We start from the raw sequence: 27,789 nt of genomic DNA, 5'->3' as shown, positions 1-27,789 counted from the left end.
CCTGGTGGGCTGAGAACAGGGCCACGAGCTTTGCTAGCCCCCTCTTGGTTGGGTATCAGGGTGGCTTTCTTTGGCAAAGAGAGTCCTGGAAAATCTTGTCTGTCAGCAGTGTGCTCGAGGGTGGGCAGGTAGCTCCTGTAATGCCATCATCTCCAGTCAGTCAGATCCTGACAGCCAGGTCAGCTTGATCCTGGCCACCAAGCTCCCTCCCCCACACCCCCAGCAAATCCTCTGCTGCCGGGCAGCCCTATCCCTGTCACCAAACACAAGGGGCTATTTTCTGTGCTCTCGGAGACATATGGCCATAAAAAGGCAGCAGCCTGGCGTCAGGGAGGGGGCAGCTGGCGCCCGTGGGACTATCAGTCTCAGGGTGTGCCAGAAGGGGCCTGCTCCCTCCCCCAACTTCTCAAGGGACAGGGCCTCTCTAAAGCTATGGCTTGGAGGATGTGCCTTGCGTCTCGTCCTTGTCATAGCCTCAGCAGGCAAATCTCTTTCTGTAAATGGATACTGGGCCACCAACACATCCCACTAGGCCAGGCAGGACCCAAAATGTTTGTTAACTGACTCATTGAACACCTACCCTAGATGGGTAGTAAGTCAGCTTGGCCTTCCTTCAGCTTTATTGCCCAGATTCTCTAGGCTTGAACTAGGTGAGCATGTAATCCAGAAGTGGGGTGTTGAGGGGTGGGAAGACTGGGTGCTGCAGCTCCCCACCCCCACCCCTTCCAGAACCTTCCTGCCATGTTTTATAGCTAGTACCGGTACCAAGGAGCCAGTCAGAACAAGCCTCTAACCTGCTGTTCCCAAAACTGCCAGCAGGTGGCAGGAGCACACTGGAAGGCACTGTTTCCTTGCTGGGTTTGACTGATGCTGCTGACCCTTTGGGGCTCTTACAGGGCATCAGGCTTAGTGCCCTGAAGCCGTTGGTCCTCCAGGCCAGGTCCAGGTCCAAAGGATCCCTTGTGGTCCCACCCAGCTTTCCCGACAAACCACCGCCAGGCCTATATTTCAGGCCCTGATGGCAACACAGGGATGTTTTGGGAATGATGCTAACAGCATCATCCCTGGCCTGACCCTGCTAGCGTCCACGCCTTTCTCAGAGCTCTGCTTCCTTCTTGGTACCATGGGACTCTGGCCAGCTAAGGGCTAAAAGGTGGTGAATCTTTTCCCAGCCCCACTGGCCTGGCTGGATGTCCCCCGACCTCCCCAGCCCAGGATCCTTGGTGAGCAGCCCAGTCAGGCTACCCTTCTGGGCACACTTGAGGCTAGGTAGGACAAGGAATGTCCATTCTCCCTAAAAGAACAAGCTGGCCTGAGGCAGAGGCTGGAAAGTTCAGGCAGCATTGATTAGACACCTATGGCTTGCAGGTCTGGAGCCAGCTGCAGAGCTTGGGGGACTTCATCCCCAGAGAATGCTTCTGAGGAAGGCGTAGGACGCAGACACACAGAGGGGCTCAGCATCGCACATCCCCATGAGGAGGAAGTCACCATTCCCTGGCGTCATGAAGCCCATCACAGAAGAAGCCGACCTTCCTCGGGGTGATAACAGAGTCTTGGGCTCTTCTGCAGGGCTGTGGCCATAAGTGGCAGGACCAGTAGGCAATCAGGCTGGAGGTTTCTTTGTGTTTTTAAGTTGTGTGTGTGTGGGGGGGGGGGTGGTCTTACTATGTAGACCAGGCCAGCCTTGAACTCGGAGATCCAGTTTCCTCAGCCTCCTGAGGGTTGAGATTAAAGGCGTGTGCCTCCACCGCTCAGTTTGGGGGCTTCACTCTTGATCCTCACAAATGGGAAAGAACCTGATGTCCCTCCGTTGTGACACATTTAAGCAACTATAGTGCCCTGCATGCCAGGTAGATGACCTTGCCACCCACAGGATGAGCTCCAGGCAGCAAGACAGGTGACAGAGAGGCCAGGCCCTGGGGCACCCTGCACTGCGCATCTCCACTCAGTCCAGGCAAACTGGGCTGCAGGGGCAGGGAAGGGTGCTGTGGCATCTTCTCACTCAGTTTCAGAACCCGCAAGCTCCAAGAACTGCACTGCAAACAGAATATGCAAAGTGTATGCAAATTGTGTGGTATATATGTAAACTGTGCGTTTGCTCTTGATTCAGGGCGATGAGCACGTGGTCTTGCTATGAGTGTGACAGGAAGCTGGCTAAGGTGTGAGCCAGGTGGGTGTTCCATGCCGTGGGATGCTCCTGAGTGGGAGAGGCATCCACGTCATCTGGCCTATCCCACTGGGGTATTACCAGTGGAAGGCTGGGCACAGAGCCAGGCCTCACAGGCACCAGGGAAACTAAGGCTCCATAACCTTACCCAGACTGGCTCAATCATACTCAGCTTCGGGCTTCAGGGTTCTGTTTGCTTCTACTGGCAACCACATCCAGCAGAACTGTAACTCCAGTAATGGATATCTGACGCCCTCTTCTGGCCTCCACAGATATTGCACACATGTATGGTATAGACATACATGCAGGCAAACACACCCAGGGGGCTCAGACTCTATGCGTGTTCTCGGGGCTCAGCCTTTCCCTACCCACTGCTCTAGACACTTGGGCTGTCCTGAAGCTCTCTGGGTCCCCTCTGCACCTGGAAGAGGGGTCCAGAGCAGGTTTATGTGTGTGCAGGTTCAGACTCTGAATGGCTGCCCCACTGCCATCTCACAGGGACACTCCAACTCCAAGGAGGACAGAGGGGCCTTGCGGGTGACAGGAGCTGGGATCAAAGCCTGCAAGGCTCTGAGCTTCAGGTCCCTGAAGGGCCTCCTTGGCATGTCTGCCCTCACTCTGCCTGCTCCCTGGGAGCCTTGTTTTCCGTTTTAGGAACCCAGGGTCCCCTCAGCAGGTGACCACCACCCACTCAGCCCTTACTGCTAATTCCTGTCTTGGCTCTGGGAACAGCTCCCATTCTTTCCCCTGTGTCTCCTTGGGAGGCCTTTCTTCTCTGATTGGTCACACCAGGAAGGCTTTGACAGCCCACTGCAGTGGCCCACTTGGGCTCCCTGACCTGAGATGGGGTCAGGGAGAGTCCTTCTTCAAGACAAAGTGACACCTCTCAGAGACTGGCCCCTTTAGGCCATCGTGTCCCCCCAGTATAAAACGCTCTGGCTTGAAGATGCCCTTGATGTTCTGGTCACAGGAACCCTTCAACGTAAGCACCCCACATTCCCTCCTGGGTACTTCTCTGTCCGTTCAATAGCCAGCCGAGCACACACAGCCTTGGGAGGAGGGGGCGTTGTGCAGCCAGCGCCAGCCCGCGACTCTAGGCACTGGGGTTCTGAGCTGTGTCCCATCTTGGACTTAAGTAATCCGTCCCCTAATCAGAGTCGCACAAGAGCCAACAGGAAACTCTGAAAACGGACCTCACCATCTGGTCTTATAGACAGGGTGGCAGGGGACCCTGGCTGCCACCCCTCTCTAGGTCTCAGTCCCCTCATCTTCTAAAGGGAAAGGACTGAGGTAAAGCTAAAAGGAGACAAGATGGGGGCTGGAGAGATGGCTCAGAGGTTAAGAACACTGGCTGTTCTTTCAGAGGTCCTGAGTTCAATTCCCAGCAACCACATGGTGGCTCATAACCATCTTCTGGCATAGAGGTGTACATGCAGGAGGAACATTGTATATAAAATAAATAAATCCTTAAAAAAAGAAAGAAAGAAAAGTAGACAAGATGGTCCTTGTGGTACAGCAAGGCCACCAGACCTGTCTGCCGAACTCGGAGTGGCTGAGACATGGGACCCAGAAGAGGCCTGGTACTCTGAGCAGGCTGGCTGACCTTGCCAGTGACCTCTCATGTGGAACCCATCACCTGGACAGATCCAAGGGCACACACTACAGGTACCAAACATTGAGGCCTACACATGGGACAAGCTTGTCCCACACGGAAGATACAGCCAGGAAATGGAGGCTACCTGAGTTCAGGGGTGCCTTACCCAGCTCCACCATCGCCTCACCTTACCAGCCACCCTGGTAAGTGTTTCACCCTGGTCCTGTGCCCAGCGCATGCCACGATTTAATGATTTCCCCCAAACACCACTGTGCTAAGCGCACTGGCTTTACCACACAGGGACAAACTGAGGCCAGGCTGAGCTCTGCCACTCAGAGAGCCTCACCTCTCTCCCTCCCTATTTGCACAGGGGCATTGAGGACAAAGATCAGGAAGGCAGCAGCCCTGGAATGTCCCTGCCTGGCACAACCAGGCATCCTGTGGAGGGAAAGGAGCAACTCCTGGAGGGACCCAGGCAGGAAGCCATGTCTGTTGGAGGGAGGTGGTGGCCTGGTCCTGGACAACAAAGGCCATTGTCTGCATGCCCTGTCGCCCACCCTACCCTGTGAAAGGCAGCCATTGAGGCTTGCTTGGAGGCAGGACAGACTGGGGCAGAAGCCAGGGCAGCTGTCACCCAGTCACCTCCAGGGCAATGCTGGGGAGGGGCAGGTATAGAGCAAGGTGGACACGCCCACAACCCTGAAATCTCTAGCCACGTTTCTGAGGAGAGTTTAGGCACCCCAGCGAACTGTGACCTTGGCTGAGGGACGCGACCTTGTCACGTGGTTTCATGCAATGCTTGCCCCTGCTGAGGGACAAGCACACCTGTAACCCAGGACAAGCCCTCAAAGCTTTGGACCCCAGGTACATCACAAGGTTCGGGCCACCTGCACAGAGGCCCGCCTTCACCTCTGCTTCCTTAGCTGGCCACAGAGCCAGCCCAGGCATGGGAAGGATGACCAGGACAAGGGGGTCTTGACCCAGCAGCCTCTGTCACTGGCAGGACAGGAAATACAATGTGAGCAGTAAGTGAGCCACTAGTCTGGAACTCTAGGGGTCGCCCCCTCTTTTTCTAGCCCTGGATGACACTGCCTGAGGACCTCTCCCAAGCCCAGTTCCAAGGGAGCTCTGCTCAGCCTGCTGCCCCATTGGGAGAAGACAGCCAGTTATCCAAGTGGCCCCATCGACCCAAGAATGTCATCCTGGAACAGATGTTGGGTCTCATTCTACAGGGTTCTTATGCCACGCCTGCACAAGAGACAGATGATGGCAGGGGACACCTCAATGACAGAAACTCTGCCATCCTGCACCCCCAGGTCGCCAGAACAGTGCTTCTGTGAAACTTCTTTAGACTTCACAAAATCTGCAAAAATAGTATAGGCTCCACCGCGGCTGAGCACCGCGCTCTGAGACAGAAGTCTGGCACAGAAGGCCACTCATCACGGCCAAGCTGGTGAACAGCAGGGAGAGAGAGGAGCAGACAGTGGAGGCTGCTGGCATAAAGAGGCCACAAAGCAGGGTCGCTAAGCAGGGACAGGGTCTCAGCCCTGGGGTGGGAGTGTCTGGAATAGGCCTGGTGTTGCACAATGAGGGCTGTGCTGGCTGGGGTGGGTCTGTGACAAGGGTGTCTCCCCGGACGGAGACTTCACACAGATGGCCTTTGGCCTTCTGCTCCCATGTCCCTCAGTCTGGGGGTGGGTGGATCGAACGTTCCTGATGATGTCCCCGTGGCTCCTTGGCCTTTGGGGAGGAAGCTGTGGCTAATGTCCTTGCTCAATGTCAGTCTTGGCCCACAGTTCAGGGTCCTTGGACTCTAGTTTGAATGCCACCACCCCGTCCTCCATCTCTCTCAGCCCCGGCACGCTAACTCTTGAGTTATCTCGGCTAGCTGTGAGACCCTATGGAAAACCAGACACAGTCTCATCCATCAATGGCTCCAGATGAGTTATGGAGGCAGAGGCCCTGAGCAGGTGACAGGAGACCCCTGACCTCAGCTGGCTACCTCATCCATTGGCTCTGACGCCTCTCAGTCCCCAGGGACCATTCAAGTCTCCTTGTCTGTGCATGCTCACAGGCAGCTAGGAGGTAGCCCCTTGGAATGCACACTTCTGGTTCATTCTGGGCAGGCTTGGGGCCACTCCTCTGAAGAGTCCCAGACCTCACCTCTTTTGAGGCCCCACATTTCCCCTTTCTTCATCTGAGGGGACTTCTGCATTTCCCAAGGATAGGCAGTGGGGAGTGTCCTTGTCCTGAGTGAGAAAGTACTGTGTGGTAAGAGGAGGAGCAGACATACTGGGGACTGGTATCAGAAGGGGATAAAATGCCTTGCCTAGAATCCCCAGTGAGGGGCTGCGGCGTGGCTCAGTGGTAGAGCACCTGCCTAGAATCCCCCAGTGAGGGGCTGGGGTATGGCTCAGTGGTAGAGCCCCTGCCTAGAATCCCCCAGTGAGGGGCTGGAGTGTGGCTCAGTGGTAGAGCCCCTGCCTAGAATCCCCAGTGAGGGGCTGGGGTGTGGCTCAGTGGTAGTGCACCTGCCTAGAATCCCCCAGTGAGGGGCTGGGGTGTGGCTCAATGGTAGAGCACCTGCCTAGAATCCCCCAGTGAGGGGCTGGGGTGTGGCTCAGTGGTGGAAGATTTATCTAGCACTCTTGGGTTCCAGCCCTAGTCCTGAAATAAAAGAGGGAGAGGAAAAAGAAAGGAAAGAGGAAATAAGGCTGGACAAAGGCACCCTGAGGTCCTAGTGCCCTATGGGAAGCCATGAGGGGCACATGCATTGGTGCTAACAGGCAGAGGGCACCGTGGGAGCAAAGTGGATGTGATAGCAGCCTTTGTGGACCTGAGCACAGAGCAGCTCCAGGTCCTCTGGGTCCCAAGAGGCTCCCAGTGCCCTTCTCACACCTGCCAGGTCCTTGAGTGTGGAGACCATGGCCTGGAGCCTGGCTCTTCTGTACACAGCCTTGAGGTGACCTGTGATATGAGGGTGGATACAGGCAGGGTGCATCCTGACTGTGTCCCACATACTCCAACTTCTGCCCCCTTAGGTCGTGGGGTATTGTGGGGCAGGAAGGATAGCAGCCCACAGTGCAAACTCTTTAAAGAAAGCGGAGAGGCCTGGAGGGTGGAATGTGTGCGCCTGCAATCCCAGCTCTTGGGATGCTGAGTCAAAAGGATAGTGGGTCAGAGACCAGTGCGGGCTAGTCTGAATTACATAGAGACCCTAAAACCTAGAACCCTCCTTACAAAAAAGTAAACACTTGTGGGGCCCCTGAGCACGTGGGATCCTGTCTCCTGGAGGTCCTGTGTGTGAGCCCTACAGGGAGTGCCAGGGGGGCAGGGCGGGAGGCTGGGGCGGGGACAGAGAATGGAGAAACGCAAGTGGGGGAGGCTGCCCACTGCGTTATTTCTCCTTTAAGGGGTTACAGACCCCTTAGATGCCAGCGTCCTGTTCCAGGCAGTGGATCCCAGTAGAAACACAGTAGCATCCCAATGCCACACCTCCTGCCCCTCCCTTGATGGTGGTGCTGGCTCGCCAGCATTTTAACTCAGAGCCCAAGGAGGCTATAGACCTAGAACCCCCGACAGAGGAAGCACAGACATCTTTCCCTGGTTTCCTCTGCCCTGTAGTCTGATCCATTCCTGTTCCAGAGTCAGGCTTACTGCTGAATCCTGCCTCCCCACTCAGCCACAGTGACAGACTCATCCGGAGCAACCCATCCCTTTACTCCCTGGTCCAGGGCAGCTGAGGAAACCCTACTCCATCCACCTCAGCTGGGCAGCTGAGATGAGGGGTACACACAGTGGCCTAACTGCAGCCTGCTCTCAAAGGCCATACTTCCTGGCCAGGCCTAGTGTATCGGGCAGTCACGCTTAACCGTGTCTACAGAGCCCACTGAAGGGTGCCCTGAGGACCTCCGGGAGGCCACTCCCTACTCTGCTGGGTGCTGCAAGGGTAGGGGTGCGGCTCAAGCATATGCGCCGCTGCTCCCCATGCCCCGGGGCTTGCTTTTCTTATTTGGTGTGTGTTGGTGTGTGCAGGTGCTTGCACACATGCGTGCTACACATAGAAAGGCCAGAGGACAACCTTAGGTGTCTCCTTTAATTATGTTCCACCTTAATTTTTAACATGTATTTCGTGTGTGCACATGATGAGGGAAATATGGGGGTGTGGGGTGTACATGTACCGTGGGCACATATGCGGAGGTCAGGCGATAACTTGTGGGAGTGGGTTCTCTGCCTCCTTCACGTGGGTCCAGAATCAAGCTGGGGTCTCGAGGCTTGGTAGCAAGTACCATTATTCACCGAGACATCTCTCCAATCCTGCCGCCTTATTTGTTTATTTTGAGAAAGGGGTTTTACTGTTTACAGCTCTGTGTACTATGTACAGTTCCGACTGGCCTGGAACTCAATATGTAGACCAGGCTGGCCTTGAACTCACAAAGATCCTCCTGCCTCTGCCTCCTAGGTGCTGGGATTATGGGCATGTGCCACTGTATCTGACTCTGTTTTATTTTCTGATGGGGCCTCTCATTGGCCTGAAGCTCACTGAGCAGTTTATGCTGACTGGACAGCAAGACCTAGGAATCCTCCTGTCTCTGCTATCCCAGAACTGGGATTCTAAGAGCCTGCTTTAACACACACACACACACACCGGGATTCTAAGAGCCTGCTTTAACACACACACACACACACACACACACACCGGGATTCTAAGAGCCTGCTTTAACACACACACACACACACACACACACACACACACACACACACACACACACACACTGCGTGCATACAGGTGCCTGTAGAGTCCAGAAGAGAATGTTGGATCCCCTGCCTGGAGCTGGAGTTACAGGTAGCTGTCGGCCACTCAATACGGGTGCTGGGAACTGAACTCCAGTCCTCTGGAAGAGTAGCCAGTGCTCTTAACCACTAAACAGGGCCTGACTTTCTTGTTTCAAGGCAGAGTTTCTCTGTGTAGCTCTAGCTGTCCTGAAACTCGCTCTGTAGACCAAGCTGGCTTCGAACTCACAGAGATCTGCCAGTCTCTGCTTCTCGAGTGCTGGGATTAAAGGCATGTGCCACCACTGCCTAGCTGGGTCTACTTTTTTTTTTTTAATGTGAGTTTTGGAGATTGAACTTGTCCTTGTATTAGCAAGGGAAACACATTTTTGACTAAGCCATCTCTCCCAAACCCCAACCTTGCTTTTCTTAGGAGACAGTCTCACAGAAGCCCAGGCCGGCCCTGAACTCAGGATCCTCCTCCTCAGTCCTCCCGAGTGCTTCTCCACTTCTGGTGCTAACGGGATTCTGAGTGGACCTTGGCCCGGGGAATACCATGATGTCACCATCTCCTGAGCCCTGTGTATGCCCTGGAGATTCCCAGGCCCTCACTGACCTAAGAACTTGGCACGAAGACCCAAACACCTGCAGGATGCTTGCCAGTCCTCTAGCCTGCCTTGGTTCTGTGGCCGGCATGCCCTCCACTTCTAGACTCCAGATCTGGATTCTGCCAGGACCAGCCCAGGCCCAGATGGGACATCCCATCTCCCTAATCATGACAGTGGTGGCCCACACCTTTAATCCCAGCATTTGGGAGGCAGAAACAGGCAGAGATCTCTGAGTTTCAGATCAGCCAAGGCTACACAGTGAGATGCTGTCTACAAACAAACAAACAAACATCTAAGGTGTTTGTGCTGAAAAGGAGCTCGTGGGCCAGGGCTCCGAGTCTCGCTGGCACTTGTCCCCTCACAGAGCACACAGTGACACAGGTGAGGAAGGCTGTAGTGTCTGGAACAGATGGCTCTGAACCAGTCATGTGGGCTGAGTGCTGAGAGCGTTGGGAGTGAGGCAGGAGAGGGGAGACAGGTCCAGCACTCCGTGCTGACGGTGCGGAAGACCCCTACTGCTGCACAGTGTTCCTCTTGGCCTCACTGCTGGTAGGCCAGGCTCTGCCCCCTGGGGCAAGGGAAGGGGTCAACTGGCCTTTGGGTGGACCAGTGTAGAGAGGGGAGAGGAATGCTCCCACCTAGGCCTGCTCACAACTGCCTTGCTCCAGAGGATGCAAGAGGACGGACGCACACAGAGCCTTGGAGAGATGGCTGAGCAACTTCGCGACAGGTGTGAGGATGGCCTGAGCCAGCAGTGCACAGCCCCCTGCATAATACACAAGGAAGCCCCTCTGCCTTCTCTCCAACAGTGGCAGACATCATTCCTTTCTCCAATACTCTCATGACATGAGTGCAGTAGTGTGGGAGCCACACCTTTATCTGGTTCTGGAACATTCTGCTCACCCCAAAAGGGAGCTTGTGTTACGGAATTGTCAAACCTCTCAGACTTGCCACATGACAGTGTCCTGCCCCTCTTCCATGATTGACACTGCTCTACTTAGATGGGGCTATAACATTTCTCCTGTCATAGATGACAGCCATCAGGGCACCTTGGCCTCATGGCTACACAGGGGTCATGCTCGGGGCTCTGCTTGCTGTCCCCAGCTCATTCCTCTGTGGTGGACCCTGGAGTGATGGAACTATTGTGACACAGGGCAGCTTGTTGCTCAACTGTTTCGGGGCACAGTTCCTGTACACCAGGTGGACACGGGTCCTGCAAGCATGCTTGCATCCAAGGTCCCCGTGATGGCTGTTCTTGGTTGTCAACTTGACTACACCTGGAATTAACCAAATCCCAAAAGGATCAGTACACACCAGTGAGGGATGTTTCTTGATTGGATCATTCAAGGTCAGAAGATCCACCCTAAATCTAGATCTTTAGGAAGACCCACCTTAAATCTGGGCCTTACCTCCTACTGACAGCCTATATAGAGGGCATGGGAGAAGGAAGCCTGCTCTCTGACTGCTTGTTCCTCTCCCTCTCCTGTGCACGTCCATCCCTTCACTGGCATTAGAACCTTCTTCTTCGGAATTCTGGTGTGTACCAAAGACCAGCTGAGACAACCTGCCTCATGGACTGAGCAACTACTGGATTGTTTATTTGTTTGTTTGTTGTTTCAAGATAGGGTTTCCCTGTGTAGCCCCTGGCTGTCCTGGCACTAACTCTAACTCTGTAGACCAGGCTGGCCTCCAACTCACAGAGATCCTCCTGCCTCTGCCTCCCATGTACTGGGATTAAAGGGGTACGCCACCATGCCTGGCACTACTGGATTCTTGGACCTTCTGTTGATAGACAGTCATTGTTGGGCTAGGCAGACCACAGCCTATAAGCAACTCTAATCAATACCCTTTATAGAGAGAGGTAGATTCATTCTATTGATTCTGTTCCTCTAGAGAACCCTGAATAAAACAGACCCCAAAATACGAGGCCCCACATGCCAATGGGGTCCACACGCACAGTGGGGCACATCAGAGGCAGCGGTAATCACCAAATAAAGGGTTCTTCTCAGCCTGCCCCACACTGAGAGCCACAGAAAATAAAGTGGCTGTGCTGACCCTGTGCTAGGGCGGAGCTGCAAGAACAGCTTGCATCAGAAATCCAGGGCCCAGGCATCCAGGAAAGGCCAGAAGGAGGACTTGGAAATAAACTTTAGAAAGTCCTCCTGCGTAGAGCGATGGTGACCACTTCAGACTTATAAAGCTGTCCAGGGAACCTTGGCCCAGACCCCAAGACCAATGCTCACCACATACCAAATATGTAAGCATCAAGATGCCCAGTCAACCCAGGCTGGGGGGGCGGGGTCCCACGGAAGCATGCGAGAGGTTAAATGAACATATTTAATAAATAGGAAATAGTACTGTTCAGTAACCCAGCAACAGAGTGACTGACAGTAAAACTGAACTCTCAGGGGACCCTGGAGTCCCCTTAATCCCTCTCTTCAAAACTGCAGAACCCATCGGAACCAACAGCACCTTGCAGGTCCAGGGGAGGCAGTGGCCATTGATGCGGCTATCTCCCCTATCAGTGAGGATGCTGGCCCACCATAGTCCTTTTTGGCTCCCCACATAAACCCAGACCCCTCCTGAGGCCCCTAAAAGGGAAGAAGATATCTAAGCTGGGAACCTCCACAAGTTTGAAACACTGAACCAGCTAGAGACACTAAGAAGCGCATAGCTCACCTGCAGAATATGGTTCCTGCTTCTCCACATGAAGGAACTCTTGCCTCTCGTACTTGGCACGGATCCACTGCTCACGTAGGAGTCTACAAAAGAGAGGGGACTCAGATGGCCTCCTGGACTTCAAGTGCTCTGCAGAGAGCCACCACGATCCTGGCTATTCCTGATAACCAACTTTCCGAAGCCGGAGGCCAGCACGGGTGGCCGTCCTTCTCAGGTTCAACTGTTCACATGGGATGATCTCCATTCTGCCCTCTCAGGGGTCCCTGTCATCCTGGCCCCTCCGGTTCCCCCAGATCCTGACTCGTGATCACCCAAACAGCCAAGCTGGCAGGTGGGGAACCTGAGCTCTGTTCACTTGAAACAGCCCACAGCCCTCACTTGGTCCTGCTGCTGACCCTGTATGACGGTTAGTTATTAACTAACTGTTACCACAACACGCCTAGAACCACCTGAGAAAAATCTTCATTCGGGGATTGTTTAGATCAGGCTGGCCTGTTAGAGTGTTTGTAAGGGGTTGTCTTGATGGCTAGTTGATGCTTAAAGACCTAGCCCCCTTTGGGTGACACCATTCCCTAGGCAGGTGGTCCTCAGCTGTGTAAGACAGAAGCAATCAAGCTGAGAATAAGCGAGCACGCATGCGTTCATTTCTGTCTGATCTTGACTGTGGCTATGACGTGACTAGCTGCTTCAAGTTCTTGTCATTGTGGCCTCTGTGCTTTGGCGGCCTGGAACCTGGAACCGTAAGCTAGGTGTCTTAGTTAGGGTTGCTCTTGCTGTAATGATGCGTCACGACCAAAAGCAACTTGGGGAGGAAAGGTTTATTTGGCTTACGCTTCCACACTATCGTTCATCATCAGTGGAAGTCAGGACAGGGACTCAAGCAGGTCAGGAACCCAGAGGGAGGAGCTGACGCAGAGGCCACAAAGGAGTGCTGCTTTCTGGCTTACTCCTCTTGACTCGCTCAGCCTGCTTTCTTGTAGAATCCAGGACCACCAGCTCAGGAGTGGTCTCACTTCCAATGTGAGGGGCTGGGGGGCCTCCCCCATCAATCACTAAGACTGGGCTTGCCTACAGTCCAATCTCGTGGAGGTATTTCCTCAATTGAGGTTCCCTCCTCAGGGACTGACATAAAAAACTAGCTGCCACACCAAACAAACCCCTTTCTCCCATAGTTGTTTTCTGTCAGAGTATTTTTATCACAGCAGCAGAAATGAAACTGGGATACCATGTGACCCCACTCTGGTTTGACCACATCTCTACCGTCCCTCGCCATCACTCCTGTGTGGGACTTCCCACTGTCAAGCTCCGCTGGACATCCCCTCACAGAGGTCTCAAGTGTGGTGACTCTGACATAATTCCTTCAGCCCCAGTCCCTCACAGTGTCTCTCTATTATCTGGTTTCGTGAATGTGAGTCCCCAAGCTTTTGGCTGCACTATCTTGGCCTTCCTGGGTGGACTAGCCTTGCTGGTCAGGCCTCCGAGTCAATCAAGGGCAGTAGCCCTCAGAAGCATGGAGGCAGGGCTGGGGAGATGGCTCAGTAGGTAATGGACTTGCCTTCCGGCATGAGTTCAAGCCCCAGAAGCTACATTAAAAAGCTAGGCGCATGCCTGTCATCCCAGCACAAGGAGGTAGATGACAGGGAGATGCCTGTGGCTCCCTGGCCAATCAACCTAGTGGAGTTGATTCTAGACCAGCAAGAGACCCTATCTCAAGAAAAAAAGCAGACAGTACCTGAGGAAAGACAACCAAGGTTGCCCTCTGGTTTCTATATACATGTATGCACACGCACACACACACACACACACACACACACGCACGCACACCCACGCACGCATGCACATACACAGATACAATCTCCTGAATAGTAGACATGACTGAGGTCTTTGGAGAAGCTGAGGGATGAGGGAGACTGAGCCAGAGACATGGCTCCCTCCCCAGGGCTATGACAGTCTTTGTCTGCCCCTGAAGCACTGATAAACAGGAAAACTGTCATCACTGGCAAGCAAGGAGCTGGGTTTGGCCCAGGTAGATAGTGGGCCTGTGGCTGAGAGCGGTTACTCAGAATACACGCTGGGATCCTCTGAGTTCACCTAGGTGGTCAGTCTTGAAGTCAGTGGGAAGCTCAGAGCTGAGCCTGGGGGACCCCTGAGACTTTCAGCTGTCACTGAAACTTGGACTGGGTTTCTGAGTGGGACAAAGGTCCTGTGACCACCATAACAAGGGACCCCAAACCAAGGCCTTGACATCAGGCATGGAGTACAAGATTTGGAGTTCACTCTGCTGGGTTTTGGACTTGCTTTGGGCCATTATTTCCTCACTTTGTGCCTATTCCTCTCTTTTAGAACAGAAATGTAGATTCTATGCTGTTGTATGGTTCCAAGTGGGTTCTTTGTTTTGATTTATAGAGGGCTTTAGTTAAGAGAGTGTTCTGAGTCTCAGAGGAGATGTTGAACTTTGAACTTTGAAATGCGGCTGAGACTGCAAAAGGCTATGGGGAATTTGAAGCTGGACTGAATACATTTTACAGTATGACATGGCTGTGAGCCTCCAGGGGTGAGGGACTGGAATGTGGTGGTTTGAATGAGAACGGCCCCCCATAGGCTCATAGGTTTGAATGGTTGATCCCCAATTGGTAGAACTGCTTGTGCATCAAGACGTGAGCTTGTTGTTCCAGCGAATCCACTCTGCCTAAGAACTCTAACCTCCTGGAACTGTAAGTCCAGTGAAAGTTTTTTATAAGTTGCCTTGGTCATGTTCTGTCACAGTAATAAACAAAGTAACCAGCCGGTGGTGGTGGTGGGACACTCACCTTTAATCCCAGCACTCTGGAGGCAAAGGCAGGCGGATCTCTGTGAGTTCTAGGTCAGCCTGGTCTACAGAGTGAGTTCCAGGACAACCAGAGCTGTTATACAGAGAAACCCTGTCTCGAAAAACAAAAACAAACAAACAAACAAAACAAAAAAGAAGAGAGAGAGAGAAAGAAAGAAGAGAGAGAGAGAGAGAGAGAGAGAGAGAGAGAGAGAGAGAGAGAGAGAACCACTCTGGCCTCCCGGGTGCAGTCCCTGCCAGGGCTGCCCTGCTCAGAGCCCTAGCATGTCTCCTCTCATGGCCCCTCCCGGAGGCTTCCAGCTGCTTTAGCATCCCTTGAAGTCTCACATCCCTAGGATAGATCCAGCCCAGGCCCTGAACTTGACCCCTGGGTGTAATGACCAATATGAGACTTGGCATCTCTTTGAGCTGTTTCCCCATTCTTTGTCCCATTCCAGACTAACCCTTCTTGAAGGGGGTTGTATTGTCAAAGCCACAACCAGAAAGCAGAGCACACACTAAGAATGGCACTTGTCTAGAATCCTCCTCTAGAGCACCTGCCTAGAATTCCCCAGTGAGGGGCTGGGTGTGGCTCAGTGGTAGAGCACCTGCCTAGAATCCCCCAGTGAGGGGCTGGGTGTGGCTCAGTGGTAGAGTCCCTGCCTAGAATCCCCCAGTGAGGGGCTGGGGTGTGGCTCAGTGGTAGAGACCCTGCCTAGTGTCCCCCAATGAGGGACTTAGAGTCTGGCCTAGTGATGAATACTTGCCTGGGATCTGCCAGTAAGTAACAGAAGGTGTGGTTGAGTCTGTCTACCTAGCATGTATGAGGCTCTGTGTTGCACTGTCAATAACACACACACACACACACGCATATATGCACGCATGCATTTATGCACACATATGCACATACATGCACAGTGACCTCATTACCCAGGTACTCTGCTTTTTTTTTAAAAAAAAAACCTACCTAGATGGCTCCCCATTTTCCTTTTTTAGTTTGGGAACACGGCAAGGGCATGCTAAGCTAATAACTTCACCTCTCTCCATCCCAGGCCGACCAACCTGTGTGATTTCTGAGGCTGCTTTGGCTGAATTACCACCAAGCCCCAGGTCTTATGCTATGGTCCTGACCCCCCAGGACCACTGAATCAGCCTCACTTGGAGACAGATTATCCAAAAATCCATCACGTCCAAGTGAGACCATGCTATGGCCTTGGTCCCAGTGCAGTTCAATCAGTGACTCAGACACCCACAGAGGGGCCACCGCGTGGGAGCTCAGAAGTAGGACCTCGACCACGGCAGCTATGGAGGAGCTGCCCTTGACCTCACGCTTGTGGCTGAAGGAGCCGGGAAATCGGATCATTCTTCATTTTCAGAGTGCTCAGCATTGGACCTGGCTCCTCGTATTTGCTAGACAAGTCCTCAGCCACAGCAGCATCCCTGGGTCCCAACGCCTCTCCCTTCCATGATTCCAGTTTGTGTGCTCGAGGAAGCTGCAGCAGAACACTGTCTGTATGCTGGGGAGCACTACTGGGGGACTCTAGGACTTCAGTGTGGCCACTGGGTTTCCCCAGTGTGTGGCTCCACCTCAAGCCACACTCAGAAAGCGGGGTGTGTGAGGACAGGAATGTGCCTAGTGACACTAAGATCAGGGCTCAAGAGCACAGGGAGAAGTCGGCCAGCTTGTCTCCAGGGACAACACATCTTATGGGGACTTCTGACTAAGCTCCTGGCTCAGAGCATCAGGAAGGAAGGCAGGAGGGTGGTCGCCCTGGGTACACACGCACCTCGGACCTAGCTTATCAGGACACAGTTGGGAACCACAGAGCAGCCTCCCCAGGCCTTCCTCGGGCTGGCTCAGGGAAGGGCCCTTTTTTTGAAACTCCCACCAGAAGACCGCACAGCTGGAGACCTACATCCCTCCAGCAATGCAAGATGAAGCTCTAACCCCAAAGCCACCAAGGTCTACAGGCCATCACCACTGTGATGTGTCCTCCTGCCTGGGAGGAGGCAGACCGAGCTGTGGCTGGGACACCCTGGCTGCCCAAGGCCTGCTCTGACAGGCCCAGGACTTCCTTCTTGCACCAGACCATGCCAGCATACAGCACTGCCTCAAACCAATCACCCAGCACTCTACAGTCTGCATGGACCTCTATCTCCATCCCAGCTTCCCATTGCTCAGTGTCACAACCCTGTCACACACTGTCCTCAACAGCAACCTATGGTTCAATGTCCCCAACTCCATCACTGTGTGAGCCCTGCAGCTTGCAGTCTCCCTCGGCTCATGACGACCCTAAAACCACACAGACTGGCACACAGCTGCCCATCACATAGTACATATCACACACTGACACGTTTCACACTTGACAGCGGTTCATACATGGTCTCTAGTCACAGCACCCATGAGTCCACATGGACTCATATGTCACCTTGGGTAAGTGGCATCCAGACCCCAGAGACCTAGTCAGTGGGAAGGGCCTGGTGACCAGCAGCATGGAGAAACACGCGCCCCGTGTCCTTCTTATACCAGTGTGGACCATTACCAGTAGACCAGGAAGTGATGGCGGCAGAAATGCAAATGACCCTGACCACAGAGCAGTCGGTGACAAAAAACCATGCCTCAGAATAGCTGGTGACGGCACGGGCTTCCTGACTTGTACTGAGAACCTGGCAGATTGGGGCAGATCCCTGTAGGTGAGGTCTGGGGTCCCCCCTCACCCCGGGCAGCCCTATGTAGGGGTGAAGGCATGGGGTAAGGAGGGCGGCAAGGCTCTCTCTGCCTTCTTTCTCATGGTACCTGCCAGTGATGAGTTTTCTGATGGTCCATAAATGCACAAACACGGCTGCCTGCCACCTGACACACCCAACTTCTCTTCCCCATAATAGTCCCAAACTGGACCCAGGGCAGGCCGCCAAGTGACCTTCCCTCCTCCCCCCTCTCTTGCGCTTCTTCTCCTCACAATCCTGCCTCCTTCTCCTCTTCCTTCCTCCCCCTTTCTCCCCTCCCCTACCTTCCCCTCTCGACTCAGAGTGCTTCCTCTCTTCCTCCCCCCCTTTCCTTTCTTTTTCTCCCTCCTCCCCTCCTCACAGTCCTGACCCCCCTGCCCTCCCTTTCTCCTTTTCCTTCTCCCTCCTCCCTCCCCTCCTACTTCTCCTCACCTTCCTCCCTCACTTCCTGCAGAGTCCAGGAGATTCCCCTCCCCTCTCACTGGCCTGGGTCAGACCTTGCAAAACCTAACAAAGAAACGCTGATGATTGGGACACAGCCATAGTCCCCACCAGCTTCTCCAGAGGCCGATGGTGGGGAGAGGGCAGACTGCTGTAACCCTAAGTCAGGGTGGCAGAGGTGACCCTGGGAACCTATGGGGAGCAGCGGCCCCCTCTTCTATTCTGTTCTCTTCCATAGGTGTTTGGAGGCTTCTCTGCTGGGGTGTCCTGAGTAGGTCACCCCAGGACCTTGGGTTTACAAAGTGAGTCAACCCAAGAAAAATGCTGAGCAAACATGAACCTGGGAGGGGCCCAGGTGGAGCCAGAGCTAAACCACACTGGGCCTGGGAATGAAAGGCAGAGGCAGGGTGCAGAGGAAGACTGGGGAGGGGTCACTGCACTCAGGAGTGGGGTCAGGTCGGGTCTTAACCCTGTTTCCAAGAAAGGGAAAGCTGCCCCTGGAGAGTTCCAGAAGGGCAGCGTCTCACACAGTCATACAGCTGCTCAAGACTGGCCTCTCTCTGACCCAAGTCAGGGTGGCCTCTGCCTGCCCACGGAGTGGGGATTTCCAGCGTGGATCCCTGTCCTTGTGTCCCCTGGGAGTTCTCTCAACCCCTCTGGGCCACAGAGCCTCTCCTCAGGGGTTGGAATGGAGTGGAGGGTGGAGTGAAAGCCACGTGTCCACAGTTGGGTCTCCAGGGCAGCACCCGAGTCAACAGAGCAGGGGCATGACTGACCTCGGTCCCATTCTGCTTAGAGAAGACAGAGAGCTATGGTGCCCTGCTGGGGAAAGGCAGACAAGGAGGGCTAGGCCCAGAGGCTGTCCGGGAGCTGAAAGGGGAGAGATGGCCAGGGTGGAGGCCGACACCCAGGCCGAATGGGCAGAGCTGCCCCTGTGGCTAGGCTCAGCCACTCTGCCTGACCTCCTGAGCCCTCAGAGGCAGCTGTCTACGCCAGGCACCCAGAAGACAGACATGGTGGGATGGCCTGCCCCTCACCAAGGGAACCCTAAGACCACTAAAAAAATTCAGCAGAGAATCTAAAGGGACCCCAACTCAGGGGAACTGAGTGGTGCCACACAGGCCAAGTCCTGGGAGCTGGCAGTGCTGGGCAGACTGGAAGGGGATTCCATGGAAGCGCACCTCAGGAAAGGGCCAAGAGGGATCAGCTCTGCCCCACCCCACCCCTCACATATGCCAGGAGGAGGGGGCTGACACAGAGACCTGGGGGTGGGAACCCAGGGGAGGGAGAGGGGAGAAGGAAGCCTACGGTTGTCACTCATTATCCCTAGCTTGAAAGATGGGGAAATGGAGGCCGGAGGCCAAGAGAAAGTAGGTAACTAGTCCCTTTGTCCCTCTTTCTGCAGTTTCTTGATACAAGGTGGCTGGTCCCATCAGGCAGATTCTTACACCCAGGCCACTAGGAACATTCAAGACCCACTTAAGATCCTGCGGAGAGAGACCCTGATGGTCCCCACTGCATATGGGTCCACCCAGATACAACAAGCAATAAAATCATGATGGTTGGTCATGCCTATTCTTAGTACTCAGGAGGCCAAGGCAGGAGGGTGAGGTCTTTCAGGTCAGCCTGGGCTGCATACAGACCAAGACCCTTCCATAAAAAAACAAACAGACAGATACATACACAGATACATGCATCCGTGGATGAATACGTAGAAGGATAGAGGCCAGGCAGAAGAGAGAGCCAGCGACCTTCTTGATGAACTCCTGGGGACCCGTGCTGTAATCTTTCCCCAAGACTCAAAGTTCCAGTCCCTGCTGAGTGCCCCACAGGCCCGCCCCGTGCCACCCGGGGCCAGGCCGGGCAGGGCGATGTTTACCAGCACCCTGACAGAGCCCTTTCTGTACTCACTGGCAGTCGGAGAGCGTGGGCCGATAGTAGAAGGGTGGTACTTTGGACTCGAATGTGGCTCTGGCGGCCTCGTTCCCATGAGATGCCATGAACTGCAAGAGAGGGAGGGGGCAGGTCAGAACCAGGGAGCCCTGGGTCCAGGGACAGTGGTGGCTGCTGGGTCACTAGTGTCCTTTAGGCCCCTGCAGGGTCATCTGACCTAGGATGCTGAGAGCATAGCCAGTCCTTGGGATTCTCATCCCTTCTGGAACCCTGCTGTCCCGGGGACATGGGCTGCCAATGAGCAAATAGAAGGAATGCCCGAAAGAAAGAACCCTGTGGGGCCAGTGGCTCAGCAGGCTAAAATGTCTTCCGCACAAACTAGACAACCTAAGTCTGACTCCTGGGACCCACGGCAGAAGAAGCAAAGTGAGTCCTGAAGGTTGTCCTCCAATTGCCACAATCACACCAGGGCACATGTGTGCCCACACTTATTCACACATCGTACACAGAGTTATGCACACAATAATAGAATAAACTAAATTTAGGGGCCAGTGATATGGCTCAGTGTCACCAGTCTAATAACCCGAATTTGATCCTTGGGACCTATATTTAGAGAGAACCAACTGCTGGATGTTGTACTCTGGCCTCCACACAGGCCATGGCGTGTGTGCACCCCCACACATATGCATAGGCACACACAAACACACAAATAAGTAATTGTAATAATGTTTTTGAAAGCAACTCATGGGCCTGTAAGATGCCTCAGTAGGTAAAGGTGCTTGCTGTTTATTAAATTAAAAATCAAAACAGCCCTCAGGGATTGGAGATGGAGTTCAGCAGTAGAGTCCCTGCCTAGAATCCCCCAGTGAGGAGCTAGTGATATTAGTCCCCAGGATCCATATCTGGTACTGAAATAAAATAATCGATTCTCAGGGCCTGAGATTATTCTGTTGGTAAAGTTCTTATCTTGTAAGCGTGACAGCCTGTGTCTGATGGTAGAACTCATGTAGAAGGCTGGTGCAGAGACATTTCTTGCAACACAGCGGTGGGAAGACGTTAGGCAGACAAGTGGAAACTCAATGACCAATGTGACCTTGGACTATCAGCAGAGTTCCAGTTCGACAAGAGACCTTATCACAAACAAAAAGTGGAAAGTGCCTGAGGAAGGTGTGACACCCCAGGTTGTTCTCTGCACACACACTTGCACCCGTACACACATGTACCCAAAGCGACAAACAGCCAGCTCTCAGGGCTGTCTGAGTGTGCTGTAAACCACCACAAGCAAAAAGGTTGATCAGGTTGACTAAACCAAGACAAAAAAATTTCCATGACAGAAACCACCATGATTAAAACCAAGACACCTTTGAAAAAAATCTATTTTCAATGAGCCAGCTTCTTAGTGGGTGAGTTTCCTGAACATGTCAAGAAACCCCCAGAGGGTGAAAGCAGTAGAGACGGTGGGCCATCAAGTGAGCCAAGAGCAGGCAGAGGTGACAGAGCTCTCTCCAGTCCTTCCGCTCCAGGTGAGGAAGTCGCCACCCTTCCCTGGAAGAGCGCCCACACTACCAGATCAGCACCAGCCCAGGCTGGAGCCCTGGACACAGTCATGTGGGATCAGGCATGTTCTCTACACACTGCAGAGCCTCTGATCTTACACCACTGCCTCGAAGAATTTAGGCCACCAGTGAGTTTCCAGAAGCACAAATGATGTACTAGGAAGAGCTTGGGGAACACCATGGTTACAGAGAGAAAGGATAGAAAGCAACCCAGAGCGTGTTATCCTAATACTCCAGAGGCTGAGACAGGAGGAACCCGAGTGTGAAACTGCTCTGGGCTGTAGAGAGAGAGACCGTGTCTCAAAAACGAAAGAGAAAAAGAAGTAGGGTGTGTGGTGTACAACTATAAGCTCAGCACTCAGGGGTGGAGGCAGGAAGATCCGGAGTTCAAGGTCAGCCTTGGCTGCGGAGTGAACTAGAGATCAGCCTGGGCTACCTGGGGCCCTGTCTCTGAAAACCGAAAAAGGGGGGGGGGGAGATAAAAGAAATAGGAAATAGAAGTGGAAAGAAAGAAAAACCTAAGTGTCCATTTGGAGGGGGTAGGGCAAGGCCATAGTGGTCCACATACAGCAGAGACCGTGGCGGTAACAGAAGACATCGGTGCCCATGTGTGAGTTAACACATGCACGCTCATACAGGGGGACCCCTCTCCGAAAGAGGCACAAAACACTGGTCCCCAGTGGCTCCTGAGGTGAGGGGTGAGCGAGAGGCCAAAGTTAGGGGAAGAAAGAGCTCTCACCCAACCCGTGCTCTGCTAGACTTGGTGAATGTGCCCTGTGCACAACAGCAACACATATTAAATCCCACTCGCTAGCAGGCTCGGGGGTGCATGCCTGTCACTCCGTCCCCTCAGAAGACTGAGATAAGGGAGACTGTGAGGACCAGGCCAGCCTGGGCTACCAGGCCAGCCTGGGGTACAGAGTGAGATCCTGTCTAAAGAAGTAAAATTTCAGTTGTGTTTATTTTATTTTATTCCACTTTTTTTTTATATTTTAAGTCACGGACTCCTGGTTGTAGCCCTGGCAGGCCTGAAGCTTACTATATAAATCAGGGTGGCCTTGAACTCAGAGCTGCCTATCCAAGTGCTGGGATTAATGCTGTGCACCACCATGTTCAATCACATCTATGTATGTATGCATGTATGTAGGTAGGTATGTATTTATTTATTCATTTATTTACTCTGTGTGTGTGTGCCCATGTGCCACGGCACATATGTGGAAGTCAGAGGCCAACTTATGTCGGGGGACTGAACTCAGGGCATCAAATTTGAGAGCAAGTGCCTTTATTTACCTGCCAAATCATTGGACTGGCCACAGAAAACAATTCTTTACAAAGATCTGATACAAAAATCTCAAGGAAAGCAGGTCAAGAGAGCGGTGACATCTGCCTGAAATTCCATCACTGGGGAATCGGAGACAGGAGGATCAGGGATCCAAAGTCATCCTTGGATACATAGCAAGAACCAGGCTAGCCTGAGCTACATGGAACCCTGGCTCTGAAAACCAAACCAACCAGCTATAGAACACTGAGAACAGTATACAAGCCTTGAGATGGGAAAGGCTGCAGAGAGTACAGGAAAAGGAGCGACCTGTATTTCAAGTCCAGATTCCTTCAAGGGTCTGGGAGCTGCCCTCTGCCCTAGGCTGATTGCTCTTTCCCAGTTAGAGTCAGGCATGGCCAGAGACAATGGTATCTCACCCTCGTGTCTCTGCCAGGATTGCCCCATGGAATCACTGAACCAAAGCCAGCCTGCCCTTAATACAAAGTCTGAGATTCTATGATTGGCTGCTTCCTCTAGGACGGTGAAGAGAAGACTTAGAAGATTGCCAAGTCTAACTGCCTAGAATCCCCAGTGAGGGGCTGGGAGGCGTGGTCAGTGGTAGAGCCCCTGCCTAGAATCCCCCAGTGAGGGGCTGGGGTGTGGCTCAGTGGTAGAGTCCCTGCCTAGAATCCCCCCAGTGAGGGGGGGCTGGGGTGTGGCTCAGTGGTAGAGCCCCTGCCTAGAATCCCCCAGTGAGGGGCTGGGGTGTGGCTCAGTGGTAGAGCACCTGCCTAGAATCCCCCAGTGAGGGGCTGGGGTGTGGCTCAGTGGTAGAACACCTGCCTAGAATCCCCCAGTGAGGGGCTGGGGTGTGGCTCAGTGGTAGAGCCCCTGCCTAGAATCCCCCAGTGAGGGACTGGGGTGTGGCTCAGTGGTAGAGCCCCTGCCTAGAATCCCCCAGTGAGGGGCTGGGGTGTGGCTCAGTGGTAGAGCCCCTGCCTAGAATCCCCCAGTGAGGGGCTGGGGTGTGGCTCGGTGGTAGAGCCCCTGCCTAGAATCCCCCAGTGAGGGGCTGGGGTGTGGCTCAGTGGTAGAGCCCCTGCCTAGAATCCCCCAGTGAGGGGCTGGAGTGTGGCTTAGTAGCAGCACCCATCACCCCTCACTGGGAATGTGTTTCCCCAGCTTGTCAGTGTTTCCCCACATCCCATGTGGTTGTCCTGTGCTGAACCCATGCTCGACCTAGCAGTATTATGCCAGCTTCCCTACATCCTAGGCCTGTGTTCACACCCGTCTCCCACCCCTGCCTTCTTAGAGGGCAGCAAAGTCTCTGTCTTGCTCAGTTCCTCCTGCCTGGCACACAGTAAGTGCCCCTATGCTTTTGTGAGATGAATGGACAGACGTATATATGCATGTATATATGTATGTATGTGTATGTATATGTATGTATGTATGTAAAGATGGGGATGGATGGATGTGTGTGTATATGTATGCATGTATGTAAAGATGGGGATGGATGGATGTGTGTGTATATGTATGCATGTATGTAAAGATGGGGATGGATGGATGGGTAGGCATGTGGGTGGATGGATGGATGCATAGACGTATGATTGCATAGATATATGATTGCATGGATAGATACATAGATGGTGAGTGGATGGGTGGTAGATGAATAAATAGGTGGGTTGGTGGATAAGCAGATGGATAGGTGGATACATGGATAAATGGATATATGAGCAAGTGGATGAATGGATGGGTGGGTGGGTAGATAGGTGAGTGAATGGGTAGATGGATGGAGGGATGAGTGGCTGGGTGGATGGATGGGTGGATGGATGGGTGGGTGGGTGGATGGATGGATGGATGGATGGATGGATGGGTGGGTGGGTGGGTGGGTGGGTGGGTGGCTGGGTGGATGGATGGATGGATGGATGGATGGATGGATGGATGGATGGATGGGTGGGTGGATGGGTGGGTGGATGGATGGGTGGATGGATGGGTGGATGGATGGATGGTTGTGGGTAGTTGGTTGTGGGTGGGCAGGTAAACAAGTGCTTGGATTTTTTTTAACCATATGGCTCCCCAGAAAGATCAGCAATGAAATTGTCAAGTTTCAGCTAACCCAAGTCCCCTTGGAGCAACAGAACCCCTGAAAGGTTAGACCCACCAAGGTTCCCAGTATCTACAGATGAGGGAACTAGGGTTACCCCATATATGGCCATAGGGTTACTGTGCCCCTCACTCAATCCAGCATCCCTCTCCAGACCCATACCTCAACTTGGGTCTCATCCCAGGCATCCAGACGGACTGATTTCACCTTGCTGACCTGGGGGATGTTCCGGTGGATCCCAGAGCAGCTCAGACAGATGAACACACCCAGGGTGTAGGACGCCCAGTCAGGATCTAAAAGGGAAGGGCAGAGGTCAGGGAAGCTCAGCCAGGACTCCAGGGCATGCAGGGAAAGCTCAGTCTGAGACCAAAAGGGGTAGACACAGAGTCCAATAGAGGCCATGGCAGGGGGTGGCGGGGATGGAACTGAGGACCTTGTGTACACTAGGCAGGAGCTCTACCACTAAGCCACACCCCAGCCCCTCACTGGGCGATTCTAGGCAGGGGCTCTACCACTGAGTCACACCCCAGCCCCTCACTGGGGATGCTAGGCAGGTGCTGTACCACTGAGCCACACCCACAACCCTCTTTACTTTTTATTTTGAGACAAAGTCTCACTAAGTTGCTGAGGCTGGGTATCCCAGGAAGACCTTGGACCTCTGACACTCCTACTTCAGCCTCAAGTTGCTGAGGTTACAGATCTACCCAGTCCTGGTCCAGCTTAGAAGCTCTAAAAAATTTAAATTATATTCATTTTTTATTTTAAAAATCTTATGTGTATGGGTGTTTTGTCTGTGTGTATGTGTACCACAGGTGCTTGGTACCCAAAGTGGCCAGAAAAGGGTATCAGATGCTGGAACCAGAGTTACAAGATGGTTGTGAGCTACCCTGTGAGTCCTGGGAATTGAACATGGGTTCTCTGGAAGAGCAGCCAGTCTCCTTGACGGCTGAGCCATCTCTTGGCATCTCACTAATTGATCTGTGTATACATACATAAATGCAAGTGAGTGTGTGTGCCATGGTGTGGAGCTCAGAGGACAACTTGCGGGAGTCAATTCTCCCCTCCCACAGTGTTGGTCCCCAAAGAATGAAACGCAAATCATCAGACTTGGCAACAAGTGACACCACCCACTGAGCTATCTTGCCAAGTCAAAATGATATGGACGGTGCACGCCTTTAATCCCAGCACTTGGGAAGCAGAGGCAGGCGGATCTCTGTGAGTTCAAGGCCTGCCTGGTCTACAAGAGCTAGTTCAGGACAGCAAGGGCTGTTACACAGAGAAACCCCGTCTCAAGAAACCAAAAACACCAAAAGAAAAAAAAAAAAGAAAAAAAGACTGATATGGCTAAGAATTGACAAGGATGCAGAACACCTGGAATGTTCATGTGCTGTGGGCAGGAATATGAATTTGTGCGTTGTCTTGGAATCAGTGTGGCATTTTCTTTCTTCTTCTCCTCTTCCTTTATCTTCTTCTTCGTCTTCTTCTCCTTCTCCTCCTTCTTCCTCTTCCTCCTCCTGTTCTTTTTTTTTTTCTGAAACCAGGTCTCATATAACTTAAGCAGGCATCAAATTTGCTATGTAGTTATGTAGTTGAGGCTCGCCATGAACTTCCGATTCTCCCAAGTAACAGGAATCACCAGCATGCACTGCTAGGTCGACCACCAACTTCTGACACAGCTGAGTCTACATCTCCTGTATAAACCTGCCATTCCAGTACTGGCTGCTCGCTGAGGAGCGATAAAGACACGCCCATGAAGAGATGCTCGTATTTGTGGCAGCTATGTTTTCAGTTATCGGTATATTTCATTTCCACATGCTTGATGTTTGTATGTGAGTGCTGTGTTTACCCGTGGAGGCAAGAGGCTCACACCAGGCATCTTCCTTGGTGAATCTCCACCTTGTCTTTTGAGACAGGGTGTCTTTCTGCTCCCAGAGCCGGCCATTTCAGCTAGACTGCCCGGCCATCGAGTTCCGGGCTATGCCTGTCTCTGTCTCGGCATCCTGATGGAATATGGCTCTACAGCTGATCCATAGCCGAGACCCTGGCTAAGGGCTGGACCACTACCCTGAGTGGACTAAGAGCAGCAAGAATGGGCAGCTCATGTCTGGAAGGTAGAGTCCTGTCTCAATAATGCCCCAGACTTTTACATGGGTGCTGGGGGTTCGAACTCAGGTCCTCACGCCTACGTAACGGTTGCAGCTACTTTTGACTTTCAGCCTGACTTTGATACCAGCAAAGCCCACTTTGGTGTATGTGTCTGTCTGTGTGGACATTTTTTAGGATCTTGAGGGCTCTGATCCAGGTGAGAGATTATTAATTCCTCGATACACACATTACTAAGAGGTGGTAAAAGCAGGAACTAGTGTCTGGTTAGAGGACGCCGGTGACTGAGGGTTTGATCTGGAGGACATCTATCACTCTGGCACCTTCTGGTATCCACCTCTTTCCTGTTTCCTGCTCATGGTGATGTGAGCTCTACTGCTACCCCACCCCTCCCCAGCATGACAGACTGACATTTCTGAAACCTGGGGCCGAGAGACCTAAGATGTGTCTCTTGGGTATTTGGTCACACAAAAAAGCCTGCCTAACACAGTATCCAACGATACATAAACAGAGTGCTATTCCATAAAGCACAGGGGCTTCTACTAGGAATTCAAAGCTTGTTTAACACTTGAAAGTCACGCAGGGTAGCCAGGTGGTGGTGGCGCACGCCTTTAATCCCAGTACTAGGGAGGCAGAGGCAGGTGGATTTCTCTGAGTTTTAAACAAGCCCGGTTGGTCTACATAGCAAGTTCCAAGTCAGCTGGAGCCATACAGTGAGATCCTGTCTCAAAACAACCACAAACTTTTTATAATACTATAAAAACATGAAAGACATTGGGATAAACATGACAAGAGACGAGAAAGACAGAAACTATGAAATATTATGCCTAGAAATTAATTATCTATATCATGGAAAGAAGCCATTTCTGGGTTGGAAGAGGCAAGATTTTCAACACAAACTCTTGGAAAATTAATCTATGGGCTTACTGTAATCTCCACAATATTTCCAATGGGAATCATTATGAAGTAAAATTTCAAATGATCTAGCATTCATATGCGAGCTCAAAAGGCAAAGATCCGAGGCTGGGGCATGGCTCAAGGATAAAAGCACTTGTAGTGAGAGAGTGAGGACCT

The 27,789-nt window shown here is 52.9% G+C and overlaps 1 protein-coding gene across 2 annotated transcripts in view; it reads right to left on the bottom strand.

Moving 5' to 3' along the window:
* The window catches only part of Adap1 (ArfGAP with dual PH domains 1), a 51,895-nt gene that overhangs the window by 8,179 nt on the left and 15,927 nt on the right, over positions 1-27,789 (bottom strand). For both annotated transcript variants that reach the window (XM_057763802.1, XM_057763803.1), the window contains exons 2-4: positions 24,775-24,905; positions 19,710-19,801; positions 11,822-11,904 (exon numbers count right to left, since the gene is read on the bottom strand). In XM_057763802.1, the coding sequence (XP_057619785.1) occupies positions 11,822-11,904; positions 19,710-19,801; positions 24,775-24,905 (306 nt within the window). The remainder of the gene's footprint in view (positions 1-11,821; positions 11,905-19,709; positions 19,802-24,774; positions 24,906-27,789) is intronic.

The sequence above is a fragment of the Chionomys nivalis genome, chromosome 3 (assembly GCF_950005125.1).
Source record: "Chionomys nivalis chromosome 3, mChiNiv1.1, whole genome shotgun sequence".
NCBI classification, from domain to species: domain Eukaryota; kingdom Metazoa; phylum Chordata; class Mammalia; order Rodentia; family Cricetidae; genus Chionomys; species Chionomys nivalis.
The sequence above is the reverse complement of the archived record's forward strand: the minus strand, read 5'-3'. Positions and strand labels throughout refer to the sequence as shown.